This window comes from Carcharodon carcharias, chromosome 13 (genome assembly GCF_017639515.1).
Source record: "Carcharodon carcharias isolate sCarCar2 chromosome 13, sCarCar2.pri, whole genome shotgun sequence".
In the NCBI taxonomy this organism is placed as follows: Eukaryota; Metazoa; Chordata; class Chondrichthyes; order Lamniformes; family Lamnidae; genus Carcharodon; species Carcharodon carcharias.
The window spans coordinates 83,468,368-83,494,569 of NC_054479.1; the positions used below are offsets into that span (position 1 = coordinate 83,468,368).

General features: G+C 40.4%; 1 protein-coding gene across 1 annotated transcript in view; it reads left to right on the top strand.

Annotated features, from left to right (window-relative positions):
• The window catches only part of usp44 (ubiquitin specific peptidase 44), a 52,520-nt gene extending 34,503 nt beyond the window's left edge, over positions 1-18,017 (top strand). The window contains exons 3-6 of the mRNA XM_041202687.1: positions 7,942-8,140; positions 15,548-15,656; positions 15,777-15,982; positions 17,257-18,017. Of these exons, the coding sequence (XP_041058621.1) occupies positions 7,942-8,140; positions 15,548-15,656; positions 15,777-15,982; positions 17,257-17,423 (681 nt within the window). The 3' untranslated portion in view covers positions 17,424-18,017. The remainder of the gene's footprint in view (positions 1-7,941; positions 8,141-15,547; positions 15,657-15,776; positions 15,983-17,256) is intronic.
• The last annotated feature ends 8,185 nt before the right edge of the window (positions 18,018-26,202 follow it).

Consider the following 26,202-nt stretch of genomic DNA (forward strand, 5'->3'; position numbering starts at 1 on the left):
CTAGCTAGTATTGTAAATGGTTTCTTTTTCTCCATGGCTGTCCTAATACCTTTCAAACCCATAGTCATCACACCTCCTGAATAAAAATGCTCCCTACTTCTCCCCTCACTAACCCTAACCTCTCTCATCCTTATCAACATGCTGTCCCTGGTGGCAACATCCACAGACGTCAGAGCAGATTCCACATATACTGACACCTAGCTCTAACCCATCCCGCAACAAGTTGTCTGACATCTGATCTTGAATGAGCTGTCATTTCCTCCAACTAAACATTGGGGAAACCCATTATCTTTGGCTCCCACCCCCAAAATACATACGCAAATTGTATTTCCTTCCACGGCCATCTTCTTGGGCCAAAAGGAACTTTGATATCCTGTTCTTCCCCAAGCTGAGCTTCTGTTCCTATATCCTCCTCATGAAAGGAGGGTCTACTTTCACCATTTAACATCAACTTGCCTCTATCTATCTCAGTTCATGGTCCAAAGAAACAATGGTAAATACTGTTGTCACCTGTAGACTTGATTAATAGTCATTTGGTAGTACAGAACTTCAGTATTGCTCAACAAAGAAACATGTCAAAGCTTTTGTCTTGCACTCATCAGGACACTTTGCAAGAATACCCACATAAGGGGAAACAACAATTTATACTGTATCTGAAGAGAGTGCTGATTGGTTGGCAAGTGGACTCTTCGACATGCCTCTTTTTTTCAGCAAGACTTGATTAACTTCATTCCTATCTGCTACCACCCATGAACTTAGCTCATCTAAAACTCCATTGTCTGTATTCTATCGTGCACCAAGTACCTCTCATCCATTGCTTTCATCCTCACTAATTTGCATTGACCCCTGGTCCCACAACGTGTAAAATTTGTAACTTTCACATTTATATTTAAAACTCTTCATCGTCTCACATTCATTATCTCTCCTACAGCACCCTATCCCTTGAATTCTCTGCTGCTCTGATTGTCCACCACATCTTTTCCCCATCACCTTTGGCAGCTATGCTTTCACGTCTAGGCCCCACTTCCTAGAATTCCTTCCGTGGACCTTTCGGCCTCTCAATGTTCCTTTCCTTCTCCCTCATAACTGTTTTTGGTACATTTGCTTCATGCCCGTGAAGTGCTTTGTGACATTCTTCTGCATTAAAGGTGTTATTAGGTTGCAAACCTAACTTCTGAACCAATGCACATTTGTATTCGAAAAGGAAAGGGGACATTTATTGGTTTCAGACCAGTTTTCAGGATTGTTGCTTACCCCAGGACTGTTTAAGGCACTTGCTTTAGGATTCTTTCAGACCTTTACATCAGAAATTCATTCTCTCTGCTTATTCCTCTGGGTGAGTTTGCTCAGGATCTCAGCAAATTTGTATTTGTCTGTATATCCAGTAAATTGTTGCTCTGTCGCTTAAGCATCCCAGGACAGGCCTTTGCAGTTCTTTTCAAATGTGCATAGACAGCAAGTGCCAGCAGGCCATTCGTTCAGAGCATTTTAGTTTAACAATGCTTTGCATCTAGCGTTGCTCTCAAAGTGTATTCATAATTGCTACTAACATTCCCTTTTTTCTCTTGTGCGTCTGGCCTATTCACTCAAGTGTGCAGGTACTTTAACTCATTTGTGCATCCCCACACACGTGATCAACTTGTGCTCGGCCTATGCAGGAGCTTCTGGGTTGCCACAGAGCCACACAGGTTAGTGGGAACAATCTTACTGACTCTAGAGTTAACTTGCCCTACACTACAACTGTGACTATACTTCAAAAGAACTTCATTGGCTGCAAAGTGCGTTAGAACACTAAGATCATGAACGGCACTATATAAAAGCAAGTTTTGTTCCTTGGTAAAATGTTATCATTCAGATTTACTAAGTGTGTCCTTTCCTTTACATCTGTAAAGCATTCTGGGCTGAAATCCAGGGAACAGTGACAGATATCAAGAAACAGACTATTAGAACATTAACACAGGGAGTCAAGGGTGATATTTACTACACAAGATGTGTGTTTTGTTCAATAACAGTACACAAAAGTATATTAGGTTAGAGGAAGAGAGGTGGGAAGAGTCTCGTTTGGAGCATCTATGCCAGCATAGACCAGCTAGGTTGAATGCCTGTTTCTACTCTCTGGCACTCTTTATGTAATTCCTGCTCCATTTGTGTACTTTTCAGCAGTTACCTTATGTGCAAGCCATCATCAGTAGGAACCTGTGTTTTTTTTTTTGCTTTGTTCTTTCTGTTCTCTCTTTCTGCTCTCCATCAAAATAAGACTGATCACACTAAGGTGAGCTATATTGCCTCAAAGCTATCTGAACTAAGATCAAGTTACTTGACATAGCTAAAAGAATGTACCTTGGACCCATTAAAGGCCATTTTACTCTATAACTTTGTGCATATCCATCTTGATTATTGGGTCTTCATGAATCACTTGTATTTTTACATTTGAATTGTTGACGCTGGAGCCAATCAAGCCCACTTGCGGCCATTTCAGTACACAGACTCGTTCTTCACAATTGTCCTGTTTGCATATGAGCCCTGAAATAATTGTATTTTCTATAACAATGAGAAACTTTTATTAAAGTAACGTTTCTAAGTGATGATTGCTGACTTTGACATTGAGCTGGTCTTGTGTCAGCTTGTTTAGTCATGACTTTTGCATGACATGCAAGCAGACAACAGACTGAACTATCCTGGATAGCTGAATACCACACCATACAATGCATTTATCCTCTCACTTGCCTAGACAGACAAGCTCATCTTATACCTAATACATTTCTCATTTTCCAGATGTGTATTTGAGTAGCAGCCAAAGTGATTTTCACTGGAGTAAAACATGTATGTCACTGTGACATGAAAACATAACTTGCAAACTTTATTTTATCTAATTTCTCTATAACATTCCTCGAGCCTTTCTCTTTGCCTTCATCAGATGCTTAAATGTGTTGTAAAAAACATTTATTTGCATTTTGATTTTGGCAGTTACGAACCACTTTGTGGGAGAAATATTCTGAGCCTACCCTGAATGTATTGTGTTCCCTCTGCCAAGTCAAAAATAGTCCAATCTAATTTTGTAGAGGACACTGTTTATAGCCAGTGTGATGGGCACTTAAGCATGCCCAAATGTCCCTCAGTTAAATGGTCAGCTTATAACCTTGAGGCTCCTGTGCTTTGAGCTTTTTCAGCAATATTATCCACCTTGTTTATTTGTGATCTGCACTTCAAAAGGAGAATGGGGGTGGTGACATCTCCATGGCCCTGAATTTCCTCCCCCCACTTCCACCCCCTTTAAGCTTTCAGCATTGCCTTTGTTTAACGGTGGGCAGAATCCTGCTGTTTGTAGCAGATTTAGGGAAGGTGGGTGCAAATTTTAGGTCGCAAGTGCTCGGTTATATTTTTTATCTGCCAGTTTCTCCTAGATAATTCATCAGAGCAACTTTCGATGAGGGCTCACTGTTCCATACTACAACTCCAGAATATCCAATTAATCTGACAAAATTGCCTGTTCTGAGAACTGTTCAGTGTTATGTTCAGTTACATTTTTATATTCAAATTTAATCAGGAAGGTAATAAATGAGCTTGTCAGGTAAACCTATGAGGTGGGTTCTTGTTGCATCAGAGATATTTCCGGAGAATAGGTTTCTTTGTAAAACGTTTAATCCTCGTGGATGTCTTCCCTTAAAATTGAGTTCTGTACCTTGGCTTGGCTCTTTGAGCTGAACTTCAAAAACACAATTTAAAGCCAACATTCCTATACCCTGCAGGCAGACCTTGCTCTCTTGGAGTGAGGATTGGATTTTGTATCTAGAGCCACTGTATTTTCACCGGGCAGTGTGGCTACTGAGAAGCCAAAGCCTTTTCTCATCAGTGGTCAAGTCTCTCTGCCCTAGGAAAATGGCCACTAACTGGCCTCATAATGTAAAACAGCAGAATTTTGCAATATGTTGCACAGCCAAGTCTGCTCGCTACTTGCACGAAGACTGTAATTTAATTTTTATATTAATATTTCAATTGCAGCTGGGTCTAATATCTAGTCTTTGGCTGCCATTATAATTTTTCTCAGTATTTGTAATCAGCACCAAAAGGTTCTCACCCACTTCCTGTCCTTTTATGAGCCACATGGACATTTTCCAGCATTTTTTTGTTTTTTGAACATGCCTTTTTGAAAACTTCCATCCTTCCACTGCTTGATATCCATTTTAATTTGATGTGATTGGTGATTTGATGGGACTGTTGTTGCTGCAGTTTCCTCCCTCCACAGTGGCTTGCCAAATGGGAGCTCAGTGAAAACTGGAGTTACCTGTGCTAGCCTTGAAATCATACTGGTGCAATGAGATGGGACTGTTTAATACACCACTCTTGCTACAACCTTACACATAGGTTTCGTCATATTAAAAGCGTGGCTTGGTACAAAGTACTGCTTTCACAAGTAAACTGCGTAGTGAGTGTGAACACTGCTTGGGCAACATTTTGCAATCTGTCACTATATAGAAACAATTCTGCATTGGAATCAGTTCAGAGAAGCTTCACTCGGTTGATTCCCAGGATGAACGGGTTGTCTTATGTGGAAAGGCTGAGCAAATTGGACCTGTACCCATTGGAGTTTAGAAGAGTGAGAGGTGATCTTATTGAAATATATAAGATTCTGAGGGGACTCGACAGGATGCTGAGAGGATGTCTCGCCTCCCCATCTCCATGGGAAAATCTGGAACCAGGGGGCACAGTTTAAAAATAAGTGGTCTCCTTATGGATGCAGATGAGGATTTTCTTCTTTCATAGAGACGTTAATTTTTGCATTTCACTACCGTAGAGAGCAGTGGGGGCTGAGTCATTGAATATGTTCAAGGCTGAGCTAGACAGATTTTTGGTCAACAAGAGAGTCAGGGTTATGGAGATAGGCAGGAAAGGAGTTAAGGCCACAATCAGATCGGTCATGATCTTATTGAATGACGGAGCTGGCTCAAGGGGCCGAACAGCCTACTCCTCCTATTTATGTTCTTATTCTGTTCCATGACTTATCTTCATATGGGTGGTAACACTATGAAACAGCTGAATGTAACAGATCGATATCATTCTGACGGGGAAGGAGCTTCTCGTCATAATATCAGTATACTTGGTGTATTGTGGTAGCTTAGCAACCAGGGCTTTAAATTCTAGGTATTTTACTTCAGTTTGGTTCTCTGTCAAGATTGACTTGACTTCACTGTTATAGGAAACCCAAGCAAAATTCTCTCTTCATAAGTAACCTTTGTTCATGAAAAAAGTTTATTGTATGAGATCAAGATGACAGCAACAACTTTGAAGATCCATAGTTCTTTGTTTGTAGTCTAATAGATGGAGATAATCACCCAGTTTGTGGATACTTGGTGTGGGAAAAACTGTATTGGATTTTTGAGAGGGCTCCTGTTTCCTTGGGGAATTTCTAGCTGCTGACACCGATACGAGATTGGGCACTAAGCCTAGTCTATAGTCACTCTCCTCTAGTTAGGGTCTGTATGGAGGTTTCTGACTTCAGTTGTGATGTCCATGATGTGGATCTCTTTATAAGTTCTGAGCAATTGGTGCAGGACCAAAAAAATGTACAGAATTATTCTTTAGGTTCAGGAATGATTTGCTTAAAATCTTGGCTTTTTTAATTTTAGAGGATATATGAAGGATGTGTGATTAATGCCAACATGCCCTGAAGCCTGGGATTTTGATGGCTTTTCACCCAAAAACCCAATGGCTCTGTTTCGAGAAGAAAATTGACTTGCACCCAGGCAGTCACTGATCATTTAGTCTAACCACTTCAAAACACTTGATCACAATAGCTGCTGTTTCTTTTGAAGAAAATATGTTTACAAATTAGCACATGTTGTGATCAATTTCTGTTCCATCATCAGCTCCATTTCAGATTAATTAGTTTGCAGTAGATTGTCAGGTGCTCATAGTTCCCCAAAGTTTGATGCCAGTAGGACATGATTTGCTTTACGTGGTCTAGAAGTTTGGATGTTATAGTGTGATTGCTGAAGCATATATGGAGAATGGTTTGCTCGCTCTGTTTTAATGTTGTTAGCAATAAATCAAATGATTTGTGAAAGCATTGTACCATTTCATGCACAATGGATTATTCTACTACTTCGGTATAGTTTTGTCCTCTTACTATCAATTATAAGAATCCTGGGCTGGAGTTAATTCTTTGACCATACACTGCACAGATTCCTCCCTAATTTGCCTTTCAAATTTGAAGCCTGAATCTTGGATAACATGTCTGGATTCTTATTAGTTTGTGTGATTACTCGAGTCAATAAATCATGTGGACAGGCTCCAGTGGTAATAAGGTATTATCTGTCACTGAGGCTCCCTGTGCATAGGTTTCAATTGGAAGAACTATATTGGAGGAAATCCAGAGGAAAGCTGTAAGAAATGTTCTCATTTATGTAACAAGGAGGTGTGACGTGACATACATAAGATGTGCTTTTATTAGCAGCTTCCTGTGGTCCTGCTTGGGTGAGTGAGTCTGAGGATGTTACTTAATACAGTGTGCCACTCTGCATCAAACTTGGCTGACCTGGGGATTCTCCCTCCCCTACCACCACAGACTTATTGGAAGGATTTACAAGTCGATAATCAACCTGCTTGGCCACATTATGAACACACCTTTTGTGGCCATCAAGCCCTGGAGTGGGACATGAACCTGGAGCTTCAGGCTTAGAAACAGAGTTGACTGTTTCTCTGTACCCAATCTGCCACAAGACCACCTATGCCTGTATTTCCCAGTGTTGTACTAAACCTTTGAGCACAGATCTGAAAAGTTAACTTTCTCTCAGATGCTGCCAAACCTGCTGACAGTTTCCAAAATTTTGTTTTTATTTCAGATTTCTGACATCTGTAGTATTTTGTCTTTGTATTTCTTCAACCAGTTTTGAAGAATACACTGTTGCTTGCCTTGCTCTCTTAGATCCCAGGTTCCCTGTATTATAACCATAAATTGTTGCTCAAAGACACTCAAACTTTCTGTGGGCAACTATAAGAGTAATGAATGGCAAGCATGGTTTATTCACTGCTGGCTACAAAATCAAGTGATTGTCTAGCCTATATCACTTCAAAACAAAATCTTAGAACGGTGGCACGGTGGTAATCTTATCGGATTAGTAATCCTCTGGGCTAGACTAATTGTCAAAGATATGAGTTTAAGGCTCACCATGGTGGCTGGTAGAATTTAAATTCAATTAATTAAAAATCTGGAATAAAAAGTTACTCTCAGTAATACGGGACTCAATAGTGATTACAAAACTACTGGATTGTCGTGAAAAGCTCATCTGGTTCACTAATGTCCTTCAGGGAAGGAAATCTGCTGTCCTTACCTGGTCTGGCCTACATGTGACTCCAAACCCACAGAACTGCACTTGAAATGGCCCTACAGAGGCCACTCAGTTTTATTAGGATGGAGAGCACTGCACTGTGCATCTTTTTAGCTGCAATGACACACTTTGCAGTGGGATAAACATTGGTTTTGTGGAGCACATCAAACATGTCTGTCTTTAGAGATTCCCCTGTTCTACAGAATTCTCAATTTCCCTGAACTGTTGAGAACAAATCCACTGTTTTTCTCCTTTCAAAACATTCCTTTCGTGGCCTTTGTCCAGAAAACCCAGGATGAATGCTTTAAATTCCTAACAAAAACATAAATCAATCAACTAATTGTACATTTGCTGAAAAATTGGCAAATTTTAGTACTCCAAAAATTAGCTGAAAAATATTAATCATTTTATTTCCCTTTGCAGTAAAATAGGAACTTGAGCTAGCTTCATAAACAGCACCTGTTTCTATTGGAAGTACTAGATGGGACTTGGACATCCAAGATGTGAACTTGGAGTGCTCCTTATGTACAGAATTGGATACATCATCTGAGTTGGAATTACATAGTTCGAAATCACTGTAGTTATATCACTGACTCGTATCCTTCTGAAACAGGTTACATGCCTTACTTGCGACAACAAATCCAACACGATTGAATCCTTCTGGGACCTTTCTTTAGAATTTCCTGAGAGATACCACTGCAATGGAAAAGAAGCTGCTTCCCAGTATTCTTGCTTATTGACGGAAATGTTGGCAAAATTCACAGAGACAGAGGCCTTGGAAGGGAAAATTTATGCCTGTAACCAGTGCAACAGTGAGTAAAGAGGATGTACTCCATATGTATGTACATTGGAGATATAATCATTAAAGAGCAATGTAGTATTCTTCATTCTGAATTTGCACCACAGTAAAAGATTGTTAAAATTTGGCACTAGATATGTTTTAAACTGCTGACAATTTAATCTTTGTGTAATTAATGAGGAATATATGCACCTGTTCTGGTTGATTTATAATGTAATGATTTCTTTTCCCCACCTGACTCCCTGCCCCTTGCTATAACATGCTTGTGAAGCCCTCTGAATATCCTGTTCAGTAATAATTTCAGGTGAAATCTTCTTCGCAGCCTGAATGAGGCTGCTCCTTCATTGAAAGGAGACATTGGACAAAGGAGGTGATCTTCACTCAGTAACTGCTAAAAGCACAATTGACCGAGGCATAAACATCAGCTGAAGAATGGCATAGAGATTCTAAAGTGATTTGAAAAAAAGCTTCGTGATATTGAGTTGCTTCCTGCCTGAACTTAAGAATTCAGTCAGAAATCTGAAGCTAAGGATGTTGCTTAAACGTTTTAAGGCTATTATAACAATCAACTACACAAATATTAGTATTAATTCATGACAATGAATGGCAATGTATTGGACTTGCATAGTTCCTTTAACCTAACAAAGTACAAGGTAATTCAAGTGAGAATTGGGAGATGAGTCAGGAAGAAAACATGGTCAAACAGGTGGATTTTAAGGATGCCTTTGATGGTGGAGAGAGTAAAACAAATCAAAGGAGTTTAGGAATGGAGTTCAGTTGTCAGGGTGAGGGGGCGGGGTGGGGGGGGGGTGTGGCTGGGATAACTGAGGGCTGTTCTGATGGTGAAACAGAACAGTACACTTAGTAGGCCAGAATTGGTGAAGGATTGAATGTGTGGGGAATATAGGATAGTTTAGGGTCAGATACGGTAACTGAGGGATTTATGTGAGAACAAGAATCAAAAAATCAGCACATTAACCAGGAACCAATGGAGATTAATAGGAGTGGTGAGGGTGGAGGGATCTGTAAATGGAATTTAGTTTGGGATGTAATAGGATATGTGTGAAGGAGCTTTGAGTAGAGAGGAGTTTGTGTAATAACGTTCGGGCCAGCAAGAGAGGAATAATGAAAATGTTGGTGGGAATTTCAGTATTAGCAGCAGTGAGATGGGAATGGAGGCAGGTGATTGCTAAAGATGAAAATAAGCTGTCTGTTGATGGAATGAGTTGAGTTTGAATAATCAATTCAGATCTAAACAGCACACTGAGGTTGTTTGCCATCTGTCAGCCTGGGAAAACTGGTATGGCTCCAAAAGTTCCTGATTAGTCTTGTGTGAGACTTTACTACCATGGAGTGTCTGCTTGTCCCTATTAATCTACTGCTGACTAGAAGTCTGATGACATTCAAAATCCTGTGACAGCTTAATTAGAATAAAGGGCATTAAAAGAAGTATCTATATGAGGCGATTAACCATTTGCAGGATGCATACTGACAAATCATGTTAAATGAGGAATTGGAATATGCATGCATATAAATACCTAATAGTCCAATAACATTGTCTGCTCACAGCAGTTTTCCCCAACCAATACAACTGTAAGTGATACTTCTAACCAAATTCATTAGATACTGGTCTGTTGAATGGATTTAGATTAAGGGCTTAATCCTGACCCATCTGCTGTGACATTCTAACTGTTCACCTGTTTTAGCAGCATATGAGAACACAGTGAGTCAAGTAAAATTTTAAAATGAAAATATTACTCGCCCTCATTCATCCATTTTATAGGATTTTTCTCTTTAAAAACATGAAGCTTGGAATTGAGAAACCATTCAGCCCATCAAATTTGCTTATTTGGCAGTTAATACATGACTTCCTCAATCATAAGTAGTCAAAAGACATGTATTTCGAATCCTGCCTTTTCTCCTGTGAAAATAAGCTGTCAACTTTCTCTTTTTCTAAATTTAATTACCCTTGTTCTCCACTGACTTTCTGCTGTGGCAATGCCCATTGTACATAAAATCTTTTTGTATTAGGGTTTACAGTTTGCCTTAATAGTATTATGTAATCTGGTGCCTCAAGATGCAACCCTGCAACTGATAATATTGACAACTGCTTTACAATGGATTTAGAGCAGTGATAGTGCCTCTTTCACCCCATTAATAAACAAAAGTACAGAATTGGGTCTTTTATGTTTGCTTACTATCATCTTCCGTATCTGTTGTCATAAATTTATCAAGAATTTTTGTTCCTTTGCTCAGTTGATTTAAATCTCTGTTATCCATCATGTATTTGTCATCTCTAAATTTAATAATGGGCTAGATCTTACAGGAATAGGGCACCTTGTACATGCACTTCAGTTAAGCTTTTTCCAGCACCCTTCAGCTCAGATTGTTTGCATTGTAGCTTGCTCCAAGTACAAAGTTAATATTGGCCAGAGCAATGGGGGTCTGGGACCTTAGCAAACAGCAAGTTTAATGGACGATTAATGCGCAAACCGAACAAAATAACGAATTGCAGTTAATGCAATGTAAATGTTGGAGCAATGTAAATTGACTGTGCTCTGGAGATTTGCAGCTCAGTATTTTTGTATTCTTTCACAGGATGTAGGTGTCACTGGCTAGGCCAGCATTTATTGCCCATCTCTCAGTGCCCTTGAGAAGCTGATGGTGAGCTGCCTTCTTGAAACACTGCAGTCCACGGGGTGTAGGTACACCCACAGTTCTGTTAGGGAGGGAGCTCCAGGATTTTGATCCAGCGACCGTGAAGGAACGGCGATATATGTCCAAGTCAGTGGCTTGGATGGGAGCCTGAAGGTGCTGGCACTCCCATGCATCTGCTGCTCTTGTTCTTCTAGGTGGTAAAGGTCGTGGGTTTGGAAGGTGTTGTTGAAGGAGCCTTGGTGAGTTGCTGCAGTGCATCTTGTAGATAGCACCACTGCTGCCACTATGCATTGGTGGCAGAAGGAGTGAATGTTTAAATCTCTCAACCCCTTGAACTTGTTTAATGAGAAAATCTGATTTGCTCAAAGTTGTTTCACCTAAAGTCACACTTTCAGGAACGCAACTATGACCTTAAGTGAGGACTCACCAATTATTTGTCCTGTCTCTGCTTCATCTCCCCCTATTACATAGCTATAGAAGCTTTTACAATCAGTTTTTATGTCTTTTGCTAGTTTACTCTCATATTCTCTTTTATCATTTTCTTGTACGTACTTTGCAGAATTTTTAAATCCTCAGGTGTGCTATCCTTTCTAGCAACAATCTCTCCCCTTGATCTGATGCTATCTTTAACTTTTGTTATCTGGGATCAGTGTACTTCTCCCATTAAGTTTTTACTCCTTAAGGGAATATACATTTGTTGCATATTGAATTAATTTCTTAAACATTTGCCATTGCTTATTTACTGGCATAACTTTTAACCTAAAAGCAAAATACTGCGAATGCTGGAAATCTGATACAAAAACCGAAAATGCTGGAAAGACTCAGCAGGTCTAGGCTCCCTTGGAGAGGAAAAAAAACAGTTTCAAGTCCGTATGGCTCTTCTTCAGAATGAAGTTTTTCCAGCGTTTTCTGTAACTTTTAACCTAGTTTCCTAATATACCTTGGGCAACCCAGCCCTCATAACTATGCACCACATAGAGTTGTTAAGGCAAGTAACAAAGACATTTAAAGGGGAAGCTAAATACATGAAAGAGAAAAGGAATAAAAGGTTATGGTGAGATAGGTGGGTGAAAGCGCATGTGAATCACGATCAGCATATAGCCATTGGGTCAAATGACCTGTTTAATATTGTAAATTCTATATAACGTTGGGAAATTAAACAACCCTGTCACATGGAGCTGTTGTAAGGCAGGTTCTGCGATGGTTTTTCATTGTGGGCAGTAAAAACAATGCTTTCTTTCAACGATGTTTGCTATAAGTTTCTGAAAGCTGATGAATCATACGATATTCACAAATATAACCCATAACTGGTATTATATGTCCATTTGTTAATGAGTTGGTTGTTATGCTATAAAGTGGGAACTGGAAAAAAAAAACCACAGGAAGATATAGTTTACTAAGCACTAAATAATGCTGTACAGGCATTCATGGCTACAAGAAGCTACCTGGTCTCGTTTGTGGTTGGTAAGTTGCTTAAACCTTTTCTGGACTAACTTGCTGCTTGCAGACACATGGAGAACTGGCCTATCCCATGTATTTGCACTTGAAATATGTTTAGGTTTGTAACAGTTGCGCTGTTTTGCATGAATAAAATGAAAGAACTTGCACCTGAAATATCCATTTTATTTTTAAACCAGTTTTCAGTTTAGCAGACAGACCAACAAGCAACCTCATCCTCAGAGCCTGGTTAGTCCCCTGGGAGCCTTCAGTTTCAGCAGCTACTAAGTATAGCAATGAGCTAAGGTGGCTGGGGCAGAGGGGATTTTCGTCAACAATATTTAGAGTTTATTGCTGACACTTGCAATACAACCTGTATTTGCCTTTTTTTGGTCCATTTTCTATTTGCTTATGAATGCAAGACAAGCCCAGACACAAACAGCAATTATTAACTTTGTGTCAGCCTTGACACATTATGTAGCTGGTTAATTCTTTCACCAGCTCAGTTTCCTTGTCAGTGAGCATGTTGTTGAGCAGTTGGGAACTATGTTCAAAACAGAATTATAACCACAATTGTCCAAAACAGTTACCAGTTCTTTACCTTCTTGGGATGTAGGTCATTGACAAGGCACCACATAGTGTCCATCCTTAATTGCCCTGAGCGCATTAAGCTGAGACAAATAACATAAAGACATTTAAAGGGGGAGTAAGTATGTACATGAAAGAGAAAAGGAATAAAAGAATATGGTGGGATAGGTGAGAGGAAGCATGTGAATCACAATCAGCATGGAACCATTGGGTCAAATGGCCTATTTAATGTTGTAAATTCTATGCAATCTTGGAAAATTAAACAGTTAATCACAAGATGCTCTTGTAAGGCAGCTTCTGTGTTGGTTTTTCATTGTGGGGGTAATAAACAATGGTTTCTTTCAGCGGTGTTTGCTGTTTATTGCTGAAGGCTGATGGATTATGCAATATTCACAAAAATAACCCATAACTGGTGTTACATGTCTATTTGTTAACGAGTTGGTTTCTGTGTTGTAGTGTAGTATACATATATGGGATGTAGTATATATAGTCAGGGGCTGGAATCATATGTAGTCCAAACTGGGTAGGGGTGACAAGGTTCCTTCCCTGGATGACATTAGTAGACCAGTTTGGATTTTAGCTATTTTCGTTTCTCGTGTTCCCACAAATTGCCAGGCTTATTGAATTCTATTTCATAACCTGTACGTTGGGATTTGAACTTGTGATGTGAGTTTCTAATCCAGTACCTTAGGCCAGTACCTCAGCTCAGCTCTTTATCTCAGGTATGCTATTGAATGAGTGTTGGTTTCACTTGTACATCCTCTGGTGGTCAGATTCAGAGTTGTTTGACAGCTGTTTAAGATTAGATTACATTTCTGTTCTCTTGGCTGGGATATTGCATTTGAAGTGTCATAGTTCTGTATCCTCCTTCAGAAACTAGCTTTTGGCCTCAGTCACCTAGATGTTGACCTCGCTGAGACTGATGCATTGAAAAGGACCTGATGGACGTCTCAAACCTATTTCCTAGTGAGAATGTGTCTACATAGCTGTCCCCAGTTCAGTAAGTTTTAGTTCGTCAGCGGGAATTCCATCTACTCCTGATGCCTTATTTCTCTTTAGCTGTCGAATGGCCTTTTCATGCCAGGTTAGGTTGTGCTGAGATGATGGCAGGTAGAATGCTACGAAATGCAGTTGAGGACATTTGTGTTGAGTACAGAGTCTCTGTTAAGAAGATCCTCAAAGTGCTCCTTCCAGCAGGTGCTGACTGCCTCTGTCTTTGATAAGCATCTCTCCATTCTTGGCCAGCAGTGGGAAGCCCTGACCAAAGAATGCCTGAAGTAGAGGCAAAGCATCTGGTAAGGAGTTGAACACCTCAAGTCCCATCACCAAGGGCTAACTGAAGCCCAGCATCGACAGCAAACGGAACGTATGGCAACCCGGGCACCCCACCCACCCATTCCCCCTACCATCGTCTGCCCACCTGTGACAGAGACTATAAATTGTGCATTGGACTCGTCAGTCACCTGAGAACTCGTTTTTAGTGTGGAAGCAAGTCATCCTCGACCCTGAAGGACAGCCTAAGAAGCAGCAACAGTCTGTCTGCAACTGCAGTACGTCTGATGGATGAAGAAGGTTTGTTTTAAGAGTTGGAGAGGAGTGAAGGATCTTTACTCAAGCCGTACACCATCCTGACTTGACAACTTATTGCTGTTCCTTCACTGTCACTGGGTCAAAATCCTGGAACTCTTGCCCTAACAGTGCTGTGGGGGTACCTACACTACAGAGACTGCAACAGTCAGAAGGCAGCTCACAACCACCACCTCAAGGACAATAAATGCTGGCCTAACCAACAAGGTCCACATCCTGTAAATGAATAAAAAAACTTTGCTCCACTTGACCTTGGACTGCTCAATGCTGACAAGAGTTGCCTGAAATTAAAACTGCCAGTTACCAATACAGCACCTTCATGAGTACAATAAATCATAAGAGAAACGGCAGGCAAAATAGAATCACAAGATTGGGACATTATAATTGACACAATATTGGGTGGGTTATTTTACAAATTATAATATTATCCAATTCCATGTATTACATATAGAATAACTTGCATTAATACAATGCCTTATCACTTGAGCATCATAAAGTGCTTCATGGTAGTGATTTAACTCTGGGAAATATAATACACATGCACACTAACACGAACAGCAGTGAAATGAATAACTTTCTCAAAATAGATACTGAAATATTTTTGATTTTGGTGTGTCTTTTTTAATGCTATGCTATAAGTGTGGTCTGAGAAAATACTTCCTGAGATGGTAAGAATTTAGAAATTGTTAACCAATTTAAATGTTTTTTTTTGAGTCGAGTTCAGAGCCAAAAACATTTTGGTTTAGACTTTACAGATACTACCATGTGCTACTCATACCAGTGTGGAAACAGTGCCTGGGATCTCTAGAATGAATGACAGTCAGAAACTTTCATCACATGGGTTATATATAAGCCTGGCTGAATGTGGGATATGTGCTTTCGATTTCAAAGTATTTTGTTTTTGCAATTTAGTCAGTAGACTGACAGACTTCAGTCTGCTTCATATCTGGCAACAGTTTCATTCGATTTGTGATTTAGAACATACAGTATTTCAACAGAACACAAACTGTGCAACTAAACTCAAAATGCAAACTCTTGCCATTAGTTCACCTGAAGACGGCCTCACTCTGGGTGACGCAGCATTTCATGAACTAAATTGGAACCTTACCTAATGAAGTATGAGATGTTCAAATATTGCTTCATGTCCTAGGGAAACGCAGGAAGTCATCTTCTAAACCCTTGATTTTGACTGAAGCTCAAAAACAACTAATGGTTCACAAGCTACCTCAGGTTCTGCGATTACACCTCAAACGTTTCCGGTAAGTGAACTGTTTTTTTTTAAACAGTTAAATGAAGCTCCTTGCTCTTAGGTTTGTAATCCTGTTTGTAATTATTCAGTTTGTAATTCTGTATTCAGTTCTTTGGGCTTTTTGTTGCAGGTGGTCAGGTCGCAATCACCGTGAGAAGATAGGAGTACATGTCAGCTTTGACCAGGTTTTAAACATGGAACCATACTGCTGCAGAGAACTGGCAGGAACCCTTGGGCCCAACTGCTTCATATACGACCTGGCTGCTGTGGTCATGCATCATGGAAAGGGCTTTGGCTCAGGACATTATACCGCATATTGCTACAGTACAGATGGAGGTATGTACTTAAATGTTTCTGTTGAAATTGTGTGATTGGGATATGAGCAGTGTAGGAACTGAGAACAAATTAGTTTCACTATATAGTATTGTGAAAATATTCTATCCCGTGTTTCTTTATCAATCATCGAATACGCATTTGCCCAGAGTACTGAGCAGAACTCTATCTGTAGTGATAATCAGAGGGTTGCATCTGTATGATTGTATCAAAAATCTTCTGGGTGGGTAAAGAAATGGCTGTTTTGTGGTTTCTGTTTCCTCCCCCCACCCCACAATAACCTCTACAGGTTTATTAGACAGCACATGGCCCACTGCTGGATCCTTCAGTGGTGATGGAAGTAGCAATTGTATCTATATCAGTTCTGTAATTACAAACATAGGCATTGGTTAGCTCAGTTGGCTAGATAGCTAGAATGTGATACAGAATGATGCTAACAGCATATCCCCAGACTGGCTTTGGTATTCATGGACACCTTCCTTGCCTTGCCCCACCCTTGCAAGCTATATATAACTAATTGTTTCTCTCTTTAATAGAGAGAAATGTCTGTGGTCCTTTGTGAACCATGGCTAAATACTTAATAATGGAAGAAGTGACAGTAAACACACCCAACCAAGAGTGGGATTTGCCTGGGGATCCGTGCTTCACTCTACCCCAGTAGTTTGCCTTTACTTAAATTTTGGGAGTATACTACTACACCAGTGAGTTTCTGTAATTTTCAGTGTCTGATTATTGGCTCCTGGGCACTAAGTGCAGGTTTTAAGTTATGGGTTCACTTTGTCTTTGGTAAGGTATGGTTACCATTTTTCTCTTTCTCCTTTTATAAATTTAGTGAAGATAGCTGGCTGTTGACCCATGACCCATAACCTTTGGTGCCTGCTCTTTCCATTGTCAATAAACTGCCAAAAGTAGAAACAGCTTGCAATGGCTCACTTGTCTCCCCTAGGGCTACACACTGGGAGAAGGTCTTGGATGCAGTGCTGCGTCCTTACCGCTTTGACCGATAGAGTACCACCAGATCACACAATGGACTTGCATTTGATCTATAAATTTTAGTTCTCCTCTTTACCCCCAACTCACTTGGTTCCAATGCCTTCCATGATCAAATATGCTGCCAACACTTCCCATTCACTTGCATTGCTGGCTAGGAGAGTTAGCAGAAGGTTGTTAGCACCTCAGTACGATTGCTGTGATATAAATCTGTGTGTGTGTGTTCAATGTTATGTAACTAATTACTTCAGTTTACCTAGTAATTGGGATTTTTGAGTCTCTTGTAGGATTGTGGGTCCATTGTAATGATTCCACAGTGACAATCTGTACTGTGGATGAAGTTTGTAAAGCCCAGGCCTACATCCTCTTCTATACTCGTCGACTTCTTCACAACATTAAAGTACCATCACCACCTGCCTCAGCTGGAAATAATTCGACACCAGCATCACCATGACTGAAGCTTGGAAATTCTGTATGTTGCAACTACTTTCTTAAGCACAGTCCAAACACAGAGGCAGCATTGTCCTAAAGTTTTTATACCATTTTGGTTTTGTAAGGATTTTGTACTTTATAGACATTTATGCAGGTATAGCTGTGATTTTCGTTTTGAACATGTGTACAGTACATTCATAGTTTTGTAGTGTATTTTTTTATCTTACCAGATAAGTACTTGGGAGTAATTTGAGTAAATGCTTCTAATTCTTTCACATGCAGTAATGTTCTCGTAATAGCCACAGCAAGAGTGTGTTTCTATTTTTCATACATTTAGTCAGTAGAATTCAATAGATCAACTCACTGTGTGAAGTTTGCAGCTCAAGTGCTCGCCCCAATTGATGGGCAATACACTATCCAACATAGTATTAATATTTCTACCATACAGGTCTCTGAAATAAACTAACTTGCCTATTTCTCATTGCTCCAACACTGAATTGTATTTTTGTGATGCTTACAGATTCACTGTCTTGTAATGGGCTTTACTGTAATATGTGCAGGGCGCTTTGAAGAAAAAATGGAAAAGTAGAGTATTAAACTAGTGTCCAGATCAATAGAATCTCAGGTGTGTCCCCTCTCTGAAACTTTGAAATGGAAAAGTAATCTTTAATTTCGTGTTTTTCTGCCTCCCCTTTCAAGTGGCAGTCATCGTGAACTGTTATCCACTTTCATTACCTCTCCACCATGTATTGCAATCTACTTACAATTATTTCTAAAATGAATCTAAAAACAAATAACTTTAAAGAAATAGCCCCCTCATGAATTATCTCTGGCCTGTGACAGTTTGGAATTGACTTGGAAACTCTATCTGAGGCCATGGAGGCTTGGATTATGAGGAGCGATTTATGTAAAGTGAACATGTTCTCACTGAAAAAGAGAAAGCTGAGAAAGGATATATGATTGTCTTTAGCATTGAATAATGGAGACCATGACCCAGTAGACAGTGGATACATCCTGTACTTGTGACTTTGGACCTGTGGTTCCCAAAGCTCTTCATTACTGGGGTTTGCCTCACCTTATGTCTCGGTCTGTTGTAGCCTGATTGATAGAAATTAATTGCTCTGGTTATTCAACAAGGTTCACTAGGTTGATTCCGAAGATGAATGTGTTGTCTTGAGGACAGGTTGAGCAGGTTGGACCTGTACTCATTGGAGTTTAGAGAAATGAGAGTTTATCATAGTGAAGTATATGAAATTCTGAGGAGGTTTGACAGGATAGATGCTGAGAGGATGTTTCCCTTCATGTGGGAATCTAGAACTAGGGGGCTTAGTTTCAAAATAAGATGAGGAGGACTTTATTTTAGAAGTTTGTTGGTGTTTGGAATTCTCTGCCACAGTGAGCAGTGGAGGCTGGGTCATTGAATATATTCAAGACTGAGTTACAGATTTTTGATCAACAAGGGAGTTGAGGGTCGTAGGGGGAGATGGGGGGCAGGCAGGAAGGTGGAGTTGAGGTCATAGTCCAATCAGCCATCACCTTATTCAATGGCGGAGCAGGCTCGATGCGCCGAACAGCCTACTCCTGCTCCTAGCTCTAATGTTCTTATATTATAACTCATTTGTGTCATGTGATTGCCAGGATGGTAGAAAGTGATATAGAGGGATATGGTCGTCTTTCATTATGATTCCTCAGTTCCCTATGTTTGCCTCTCATTGCTATCTGAAACTCTCGTCCTTCCTGCTTTGCTACAACAAATAGTCCGGAGTCATATGTACGAACAAAGAGCAAGAGGAGGCCACTCAGCCCCTCGAGCCTACTCTACCATTTAATAAGTGCTTCCACCTAGCAGCTGAAATTGGGAATGATGGCAGCTGTGAGTGCTGTTTCCTATCATGTGCTGTAATTATTGTGTTGAGGGCCAGAGCCTGAAACCATCACTGAGCACTAATACCAGACACAGCAGTGTGACCTACACCAACTCTGAACATTCACCACATTGGTCAGACATCAGCCAGGGCTTTTGGCTTTGTGCTTATTGCACCTAAACAGTTCAAAACGTGCGTGATATTCTTCAGTCCTGGGGGAAAAATTGAAGAGAGGACGTCCTCTATTACAGCATCCTGAAATGACACTTTGATATTTGCAATTGTTGCAGTTTCAAAGAAGGGGTGAAATAAAGTGGCTATATTTACAAACTAACACAGAGATATCTAGAAGCTACAGCACTGAAACAAGCCATTCAGCCCAATCAGTTATTGAACAAATTATTCTAATCATATTTGCTTACCTCATATCCTTTCTTCATCTTTCCTTCACCCACTTATCCAACCTAATTTCAGTCTCAGCTTCAACTGATAACTAAAACCCACAGCCTCTCACCTCCTTGTAAAAATGTTCCTCCTGCCCTCTTATCTAAATCTCATACAATTTGTAGCTATGTTCACTCATTCTAGGTCCCTTTACTGGTCACCTGTCCATGCATTTATAATTTTAAAACACTTCAATTTGCAATCTAAAGAACAAAGACTGGGTTTTATTAATGTACTTAAATTTTATTCCCAATATTCATCTATTTGTGCTTTGTTTAGTGGATGCATTTATCCCGACAGCTGATAAAAGTGGTTGTTAGGCACTCAATTATTGTCACAGTACGTTTGAATAATGCTAATATGTATCCCTGCCAAAGTGTAGCAGAATCAGACCTTAAACAGTGTTTCTGACCAACATATTCCCTGTGCCTGAGGCCTGTGCCCATGTGAGAGCAGGAAAATAGTTGCTGATTCGGTGCAGTCATTTGGGGAAGGGAGTGAGGGAACTGCATCAAGGATTGTAAAAGCCATAATGCTGCATGCAACTTTCACTGATGTTTCACTGTAACTGCTGTTTGAACCCTTTTCTCCAATTATGTGGATGATGTAGCGGTAACGTCACTAGACCAGTAATCCAGAGGCCCAGGCTAATGCCCTGGGGATATGGGCTTAAATCCCACCACGGCAGCTGGTGGAATTTAGATTCAATCAATAAACCTGGAATATAAAGCTATTCTTAGTAATGGTGACCGTGAAACTATCTGTTGTTTAAAAACCCATCTAATTCACTAATGTCCTTTAGAGAAGGAAATCTGCTGTCCTTACCTGGTCTGGCCTACATGTGACTCCAGACCCACAGCAATGTGGTTGACTCTTAATTGCCCTCTGAAATGGCCCAGCAAGCCACTCAGTTCAAGGGCAATTAGAGATGGGCAACAAATGCTGGCCTTGCCAGTGATGCCCAGATTCCATGAAATTATTTTTTTAAAAACCCATAGATGTTTACAGAAGGTATACAGTATATCGTATCTGTTTGCTGAAGTAATCCTGTCTGTCTCCTCACACCTCTATCTTCCTTTGCTTTATTGTGACCATCTTGAGCTGCTATTCTTCTGATATATTTTTATGCAGTTCTAACCTGTACCTTGGAATAACGATATCTCTCTCGAACCAAGAGTGGTGAAATCCATTGAAAGTTGAGTGGGAAGTCTAAACTTGAATGTAAAGTGCTGGAGATGCACTACTTTGAATGTAGGAATGATAATAACTGCATTTATGCAGCATTTTTAATGTAGAGAAACATCCGAACAGCAGTATTTTTGAGAAACTTGGTTGTGGAAACCAGGAAATCAATTTGAGTTACCCTGTGCTTTAAAAGGGGGATGCCATTTGCCCTTCTGCTGTTGAACTTTTAAAATACTTAAGTTTCAAAATACTGACTGCACAGAGGGTAGTGAAATCCTCCCGAGCCTATGCAGATCTTTATGGCCAAATTGATGGACACTGACCCATGTTTTGGGTAAATGTGCAATATTTACTAGCCGTGTAAGATAACAAAGGTAACTTTGTTCCCATCTTCCTGTACTTTTTATATGCAAACCTGAAAGTATCTGCCAATCGCCAAGTTCAGCAAGTCCCTTCACAGGGAGTTTTACATTTTTGAATTCTGTTTGTACTGTCCAGTAAAGACAACCAAATCAGCCTATTGTAATTTGAACTGTTCAACATTTTGTTGAAAGCTTCAATTTCTTTATTTTCAGAATTTCCAAGTCAGTGTCGCAGCGTGTATTTTTTTTTTAAGTAAGAATATATGAAATTCCTAAACTTAAAAGGATCATGAGGTCTATGATTTTTAAATATATATTAGGGTTCACAGAAACCTGTCACAGGAGTGTGGCATTTAATATTTGCTAGTTTTACTCTTGGTTTAGTTTTCACTTCATAATGGATATGTACCAGGCACTGTAAAAATCTGTTTTGGATCAGTATTTCTCAGAGACTGTTATTTTCCAGTCTCGCCTTCATCCAGATCCAATCGCAAGCATTCTGATTCTAACTCCCTGATATTTTCCTCTTTTTCTGCCTCATCACATAACTCTTCCCCAGAGTGATGTGGTCCATTTGGGAGTGAGGCACAATGTGGCTGTGAATCCACATACTCCCAATTACTAAAAAAATCAAATATTAAGGTATATTTTTAAAGGCTTTTTTATACTAACTTCTGAGCTAATGATTTAACTCTTCTATTAAGGGTACAGTATCTCTGCTATAAATTTGATGATCATTGTGTAATCCATGCCAACCTGTTTATTCTTAATTTTTGGTGTCATCCCACAAATGATTTCCATTGACTTTGTTATCATGACGAGGGTTGATCTCCTACATTTATAAAACCTCATCAATCTCCCCAGCATCATGCTGTGTATAGTCCTTGGATCTAATACCATACTGCCAGTGGTCTGATTTTTTTTACATAAACCTCCCTCAGCAGTTGTTGAAAAATATTCTTCAGCAGTATATGCTACAAAAATGTTATCTGAAATTAAGTTCAAACAATGGTGCCCTGAGGGCTAAGTATCATCTATTCTCTTTACTGGGATTATTAAATTCTGTTCATCTGTCTTTGGAACTTTTGTACAATATGTGAGTATATTCTAATTTTTACTGAACTTTTTTAAGCAAAATACAGTGGAATGCAGTAATTCTTTTAGTCATCTTGGAGATGAGGGAATTTTTCTAAACCATTAAGTTATAGTTTTAAAAAAATAGTTTAATATTGTGCCAAAAAAAATTAGGAGACAGGGAAAAATGAAAGCAGACAATGGAAGGTTGTTGCTTCTGTCCAAGGTTTTCTATAATCAAGGTTTGGATTCAAGGTTCTACTGTGTTTTTCAAATATGCAGATCCTATATGAGATGAATCGTTGCATATATGTGCACCTAGCTTTAATGAACAGGTTCTGCTATGTGACGTAGCACAATATAAAATAATCAGCCTCAAAGCTGATTTTGTAATTTGACAAACTTACTCATGTTGCTAGCTGTAAATTTTGGTTGTCATAAAGTAATTCTATGCAAAATTGTTACCTCAACTTCTAGATATTTTACCTCAATAAAATGACCTTTAAAATAAACTGCAGCTGTGAGCATTTACTTCCAGTTAAAATTTTTACACCTCCGGGTACAAACATTGTTTCCTGGAATCTGCAATTCCATCTAACATGAATGTGGTGATCGTCAAACTGCTTGTTTCACCTCCTGTACTGTAGGCAGCTGCAACTCTACCTTCACCAGACGGGAAATTGTTTTTTTTTTTAATTGAACTTCACCCAAAATTGCTGTTCATTCATCGGCAAGTGTACAAGGCAATTAACATGAGGGACCTAGTATTATCTTTGATTCAGCCTTGAACCAGATTTAAATCTGGTCCAGGGTGCAAAGTATAACTGGACAAAATCTCTGCTTAATGTTTCAAAATTCTAACCTGGTAAGCATCCAGATGCCCAAACATGGAGTGGTGTCACTAAATACAAAGACTTTCATAACCAAGGAATACTAAATGATATAGAATATTGTCACACCAGATTGTAGCTAGTTAATCTATTACTTTAATACCCCAATCAGTTAAGATGAATGTAATCAGCAAAGGACTGTTTCATCCCCTTAATGCCCTTACCTTAATGAATTTCAGGCTCAGCATGATTCTGAACTCTTCTGCTGCCTTCGTCTCCGTGCTCACTTCTTTGGGCAGGAGCCCTCTCCCTGTCCAATGGATCCTTTCACCCTCCAGTATTCTCCCTCAACCCGGACGCCCCTCTCTGGCCTCTTCCCTGCTCTTGATCTTTCATTGAGAACTTTTGGCTGTCTTAATTTCTCTGCTCCTCTCAACCACTCTAACCTTTCTCGTTCTGAACTTGCTGCACTCTGTCTCTTGGGTCTAACCCTGACTTTCTTATAAAACCTGCTGACAAGGGTGGTCTGGCGTGCTGACCTCTTCCTTGCAGAGGCTGAGTACATTTTTTCCTACCTACCCACCCCACCACCAAACTTCAAGCCATTGTTTCAAGAACTGTCACTGACTTCATCTCCTCTGGAGATCTTCCCTCTACAGCTTCCAACTTCATAGTCTTCCAACACCGCACAGCCCGCTTCTACCTCCTTCCCAAAATCCACAAACAGGACTGTCCTGGCAGACCCGTTGTGTCAGCCTGTTCCTGCCCCACGGAACACATTTCTTCCTTTCTTGACTCCATTCTTTCTCCCCTTGCCCAGTCTCTTCCCACCTACATTCATGATTCCTCTGATACATCATGAAGGTAGGTGGGAAGAGACTGGACAAAGGAAGAAAGAATGGAGTCGAGATAGGAAGAAATGAGTTAACGTCATATTAACAATTTCCAGTTTCCTGGCTCTAACTTCCTCTTCACTATGGACATCCAGTCCCTCTATACTACCGTCCCCTCCTGCAGGACGATCTGAGAGCTCTCTGCTTCTTCGTTGAACAGAGGCTCAAACAATTCCCATCCACCACCACCACTCCTCTGCCTGGATGAATTTGTGTTCTCACTGAACAATACATACGAACATATGAATTAGGAGTAGGCCACTCAGCCCCTTAAGTCTGCTCAGCAATTCAATAAGATCATGGCTGATCTGATTGTAACCTCAACCCCACTTTCCTGCCTACTCCTGATAACATTTCACCCCACCTTGTTAATCAAAAACTGCCTTAAAAAATATTCAAAGACTTTGCTTCCACTGCCTTTTGAGGAAGAGAGTTCCAAAGACTCGCAACCCTCTGAGAAAAAATTTCTTCTCATCTGTTTTAAATGGGCGACCCTTTATTTTTAAAGTGACCACTAGTTCTAGATTCTCCCACAAGAGGAAACATCCTCTCCACATCCACCCTGTTAAGACCCCGCAGGATCTTAAAAGGTTTCAATTAAGTCACCGCTTACTCTTCTAAATTCCAGTGGATACAAGCCTAACCTATCTGGCTTTTCCTCCTAAGACAACCTACCCATACCTGTTATTAGTCTAGTAAACCTTCTCTGAACTGCTAACACATTGACATCTTTCTTTAAATGAGACCAGTACTGTACACCATACTCCAGATGTAGTCTCATCAATGCCTTGTACAACTGAAGCATAACGTCCCTATGTCCTCTTCACAATTTACTTTCCTATCTTTGCTAAATTTGCTGATGACAGTACCATTCTTTTGATCCCTTCATCCAAGTCATTATGTAAATTGTAAAAAGTTGAGGCCCCAGCACTGTTCCCTGTGGCACACTAGTCACATGTCACCAACCAGAAAAAGACATTTATGCCAACTCTCTGCTTGTTAGCTAGCAAATCTTCCATGTTTGCCAATATGTTACCCCCTACACTGAGATTTTATTTTCTGCAATTTCTCCTTTAACTTGTCTCCCTTCCTCCAAATGAAAGGTGTGGCGGTGAGGTGGGGGAGGAGGCATCCTCCCACATCGATGACTGTATTGGTGCCACTTCATGCTCTCGTCTGAACCTGGAAAAATTTATTGATTTTGCTTCCAATTTCCACCCCACTCTCATCTTCACATGACCTATCTCCAACACTTCCCTTCCCTCCCTTGACCTCGGTCTCCATTTCTGGTGGTAGACTGTCTTATCAATATTCATTGGAAGCCCACCGACTCCCTTAACTACCTTGATTGCAGCTCCTTACACTTTGCTTCCTGTAAGGACTCCATTCCATTCTCCCAGTTCCTCTGCCACATCTGTTCCGATGATGCTACCTTCCAAAACAGCACTTATGACATTTGTTTCTTTTTCCTTAACTGGGGATTCCCCACCCACCCCCGCCACTGTGGTTGACAGGGCCGTCAACTGTATCGGATCCATCTCCCACATCTCTGCCCTGGTTCCTTCCCCTCCCTCCCAGAATGATAATAGGGACCCTTTTCCTCACTTCTCACCCCACCAGCCTCTGCATTTGAAGGATCATCCTTTGCTTTTTCTGCCAATTCCAGCATGATGCCACCATGAAACACATCTTCCCTACCACTTCCCCCCCCCCCCCCCCCCCCCCCCCCCCACCGCCAGCATTCCTTAGGGACTGTAACTTCTGTGACACCCTAGTCCACTCCATCAGCTGCAACTCCTCATCCCCTTCTGACAGCACCTCCACATGCAATCGTAGAAAGTGCAATGTCTGACCATTTACCTCCCCTCCATCCAAAGACCCAAACTTTCCATTTGCACCTCTTTCAATTTGGCCTACTGCATTCACTGCTCCCAATTTTGTCATCCCTACATTGGAGAGATTAAACTAAGACTGCGTGACATTTTTACAGAACACCTTTGCTCAGACCTTCCTGCCGCTTGCCATTTCAACACACCATCCTGCTCTCATGCCCACATGTCCATCTTTGGCCTGCTGTAATATTCCAGTGAAGCCCAACACAAACTGGAGGAACAGCAATTCATCTTCTGCTTAGGCACTTTACAGCCT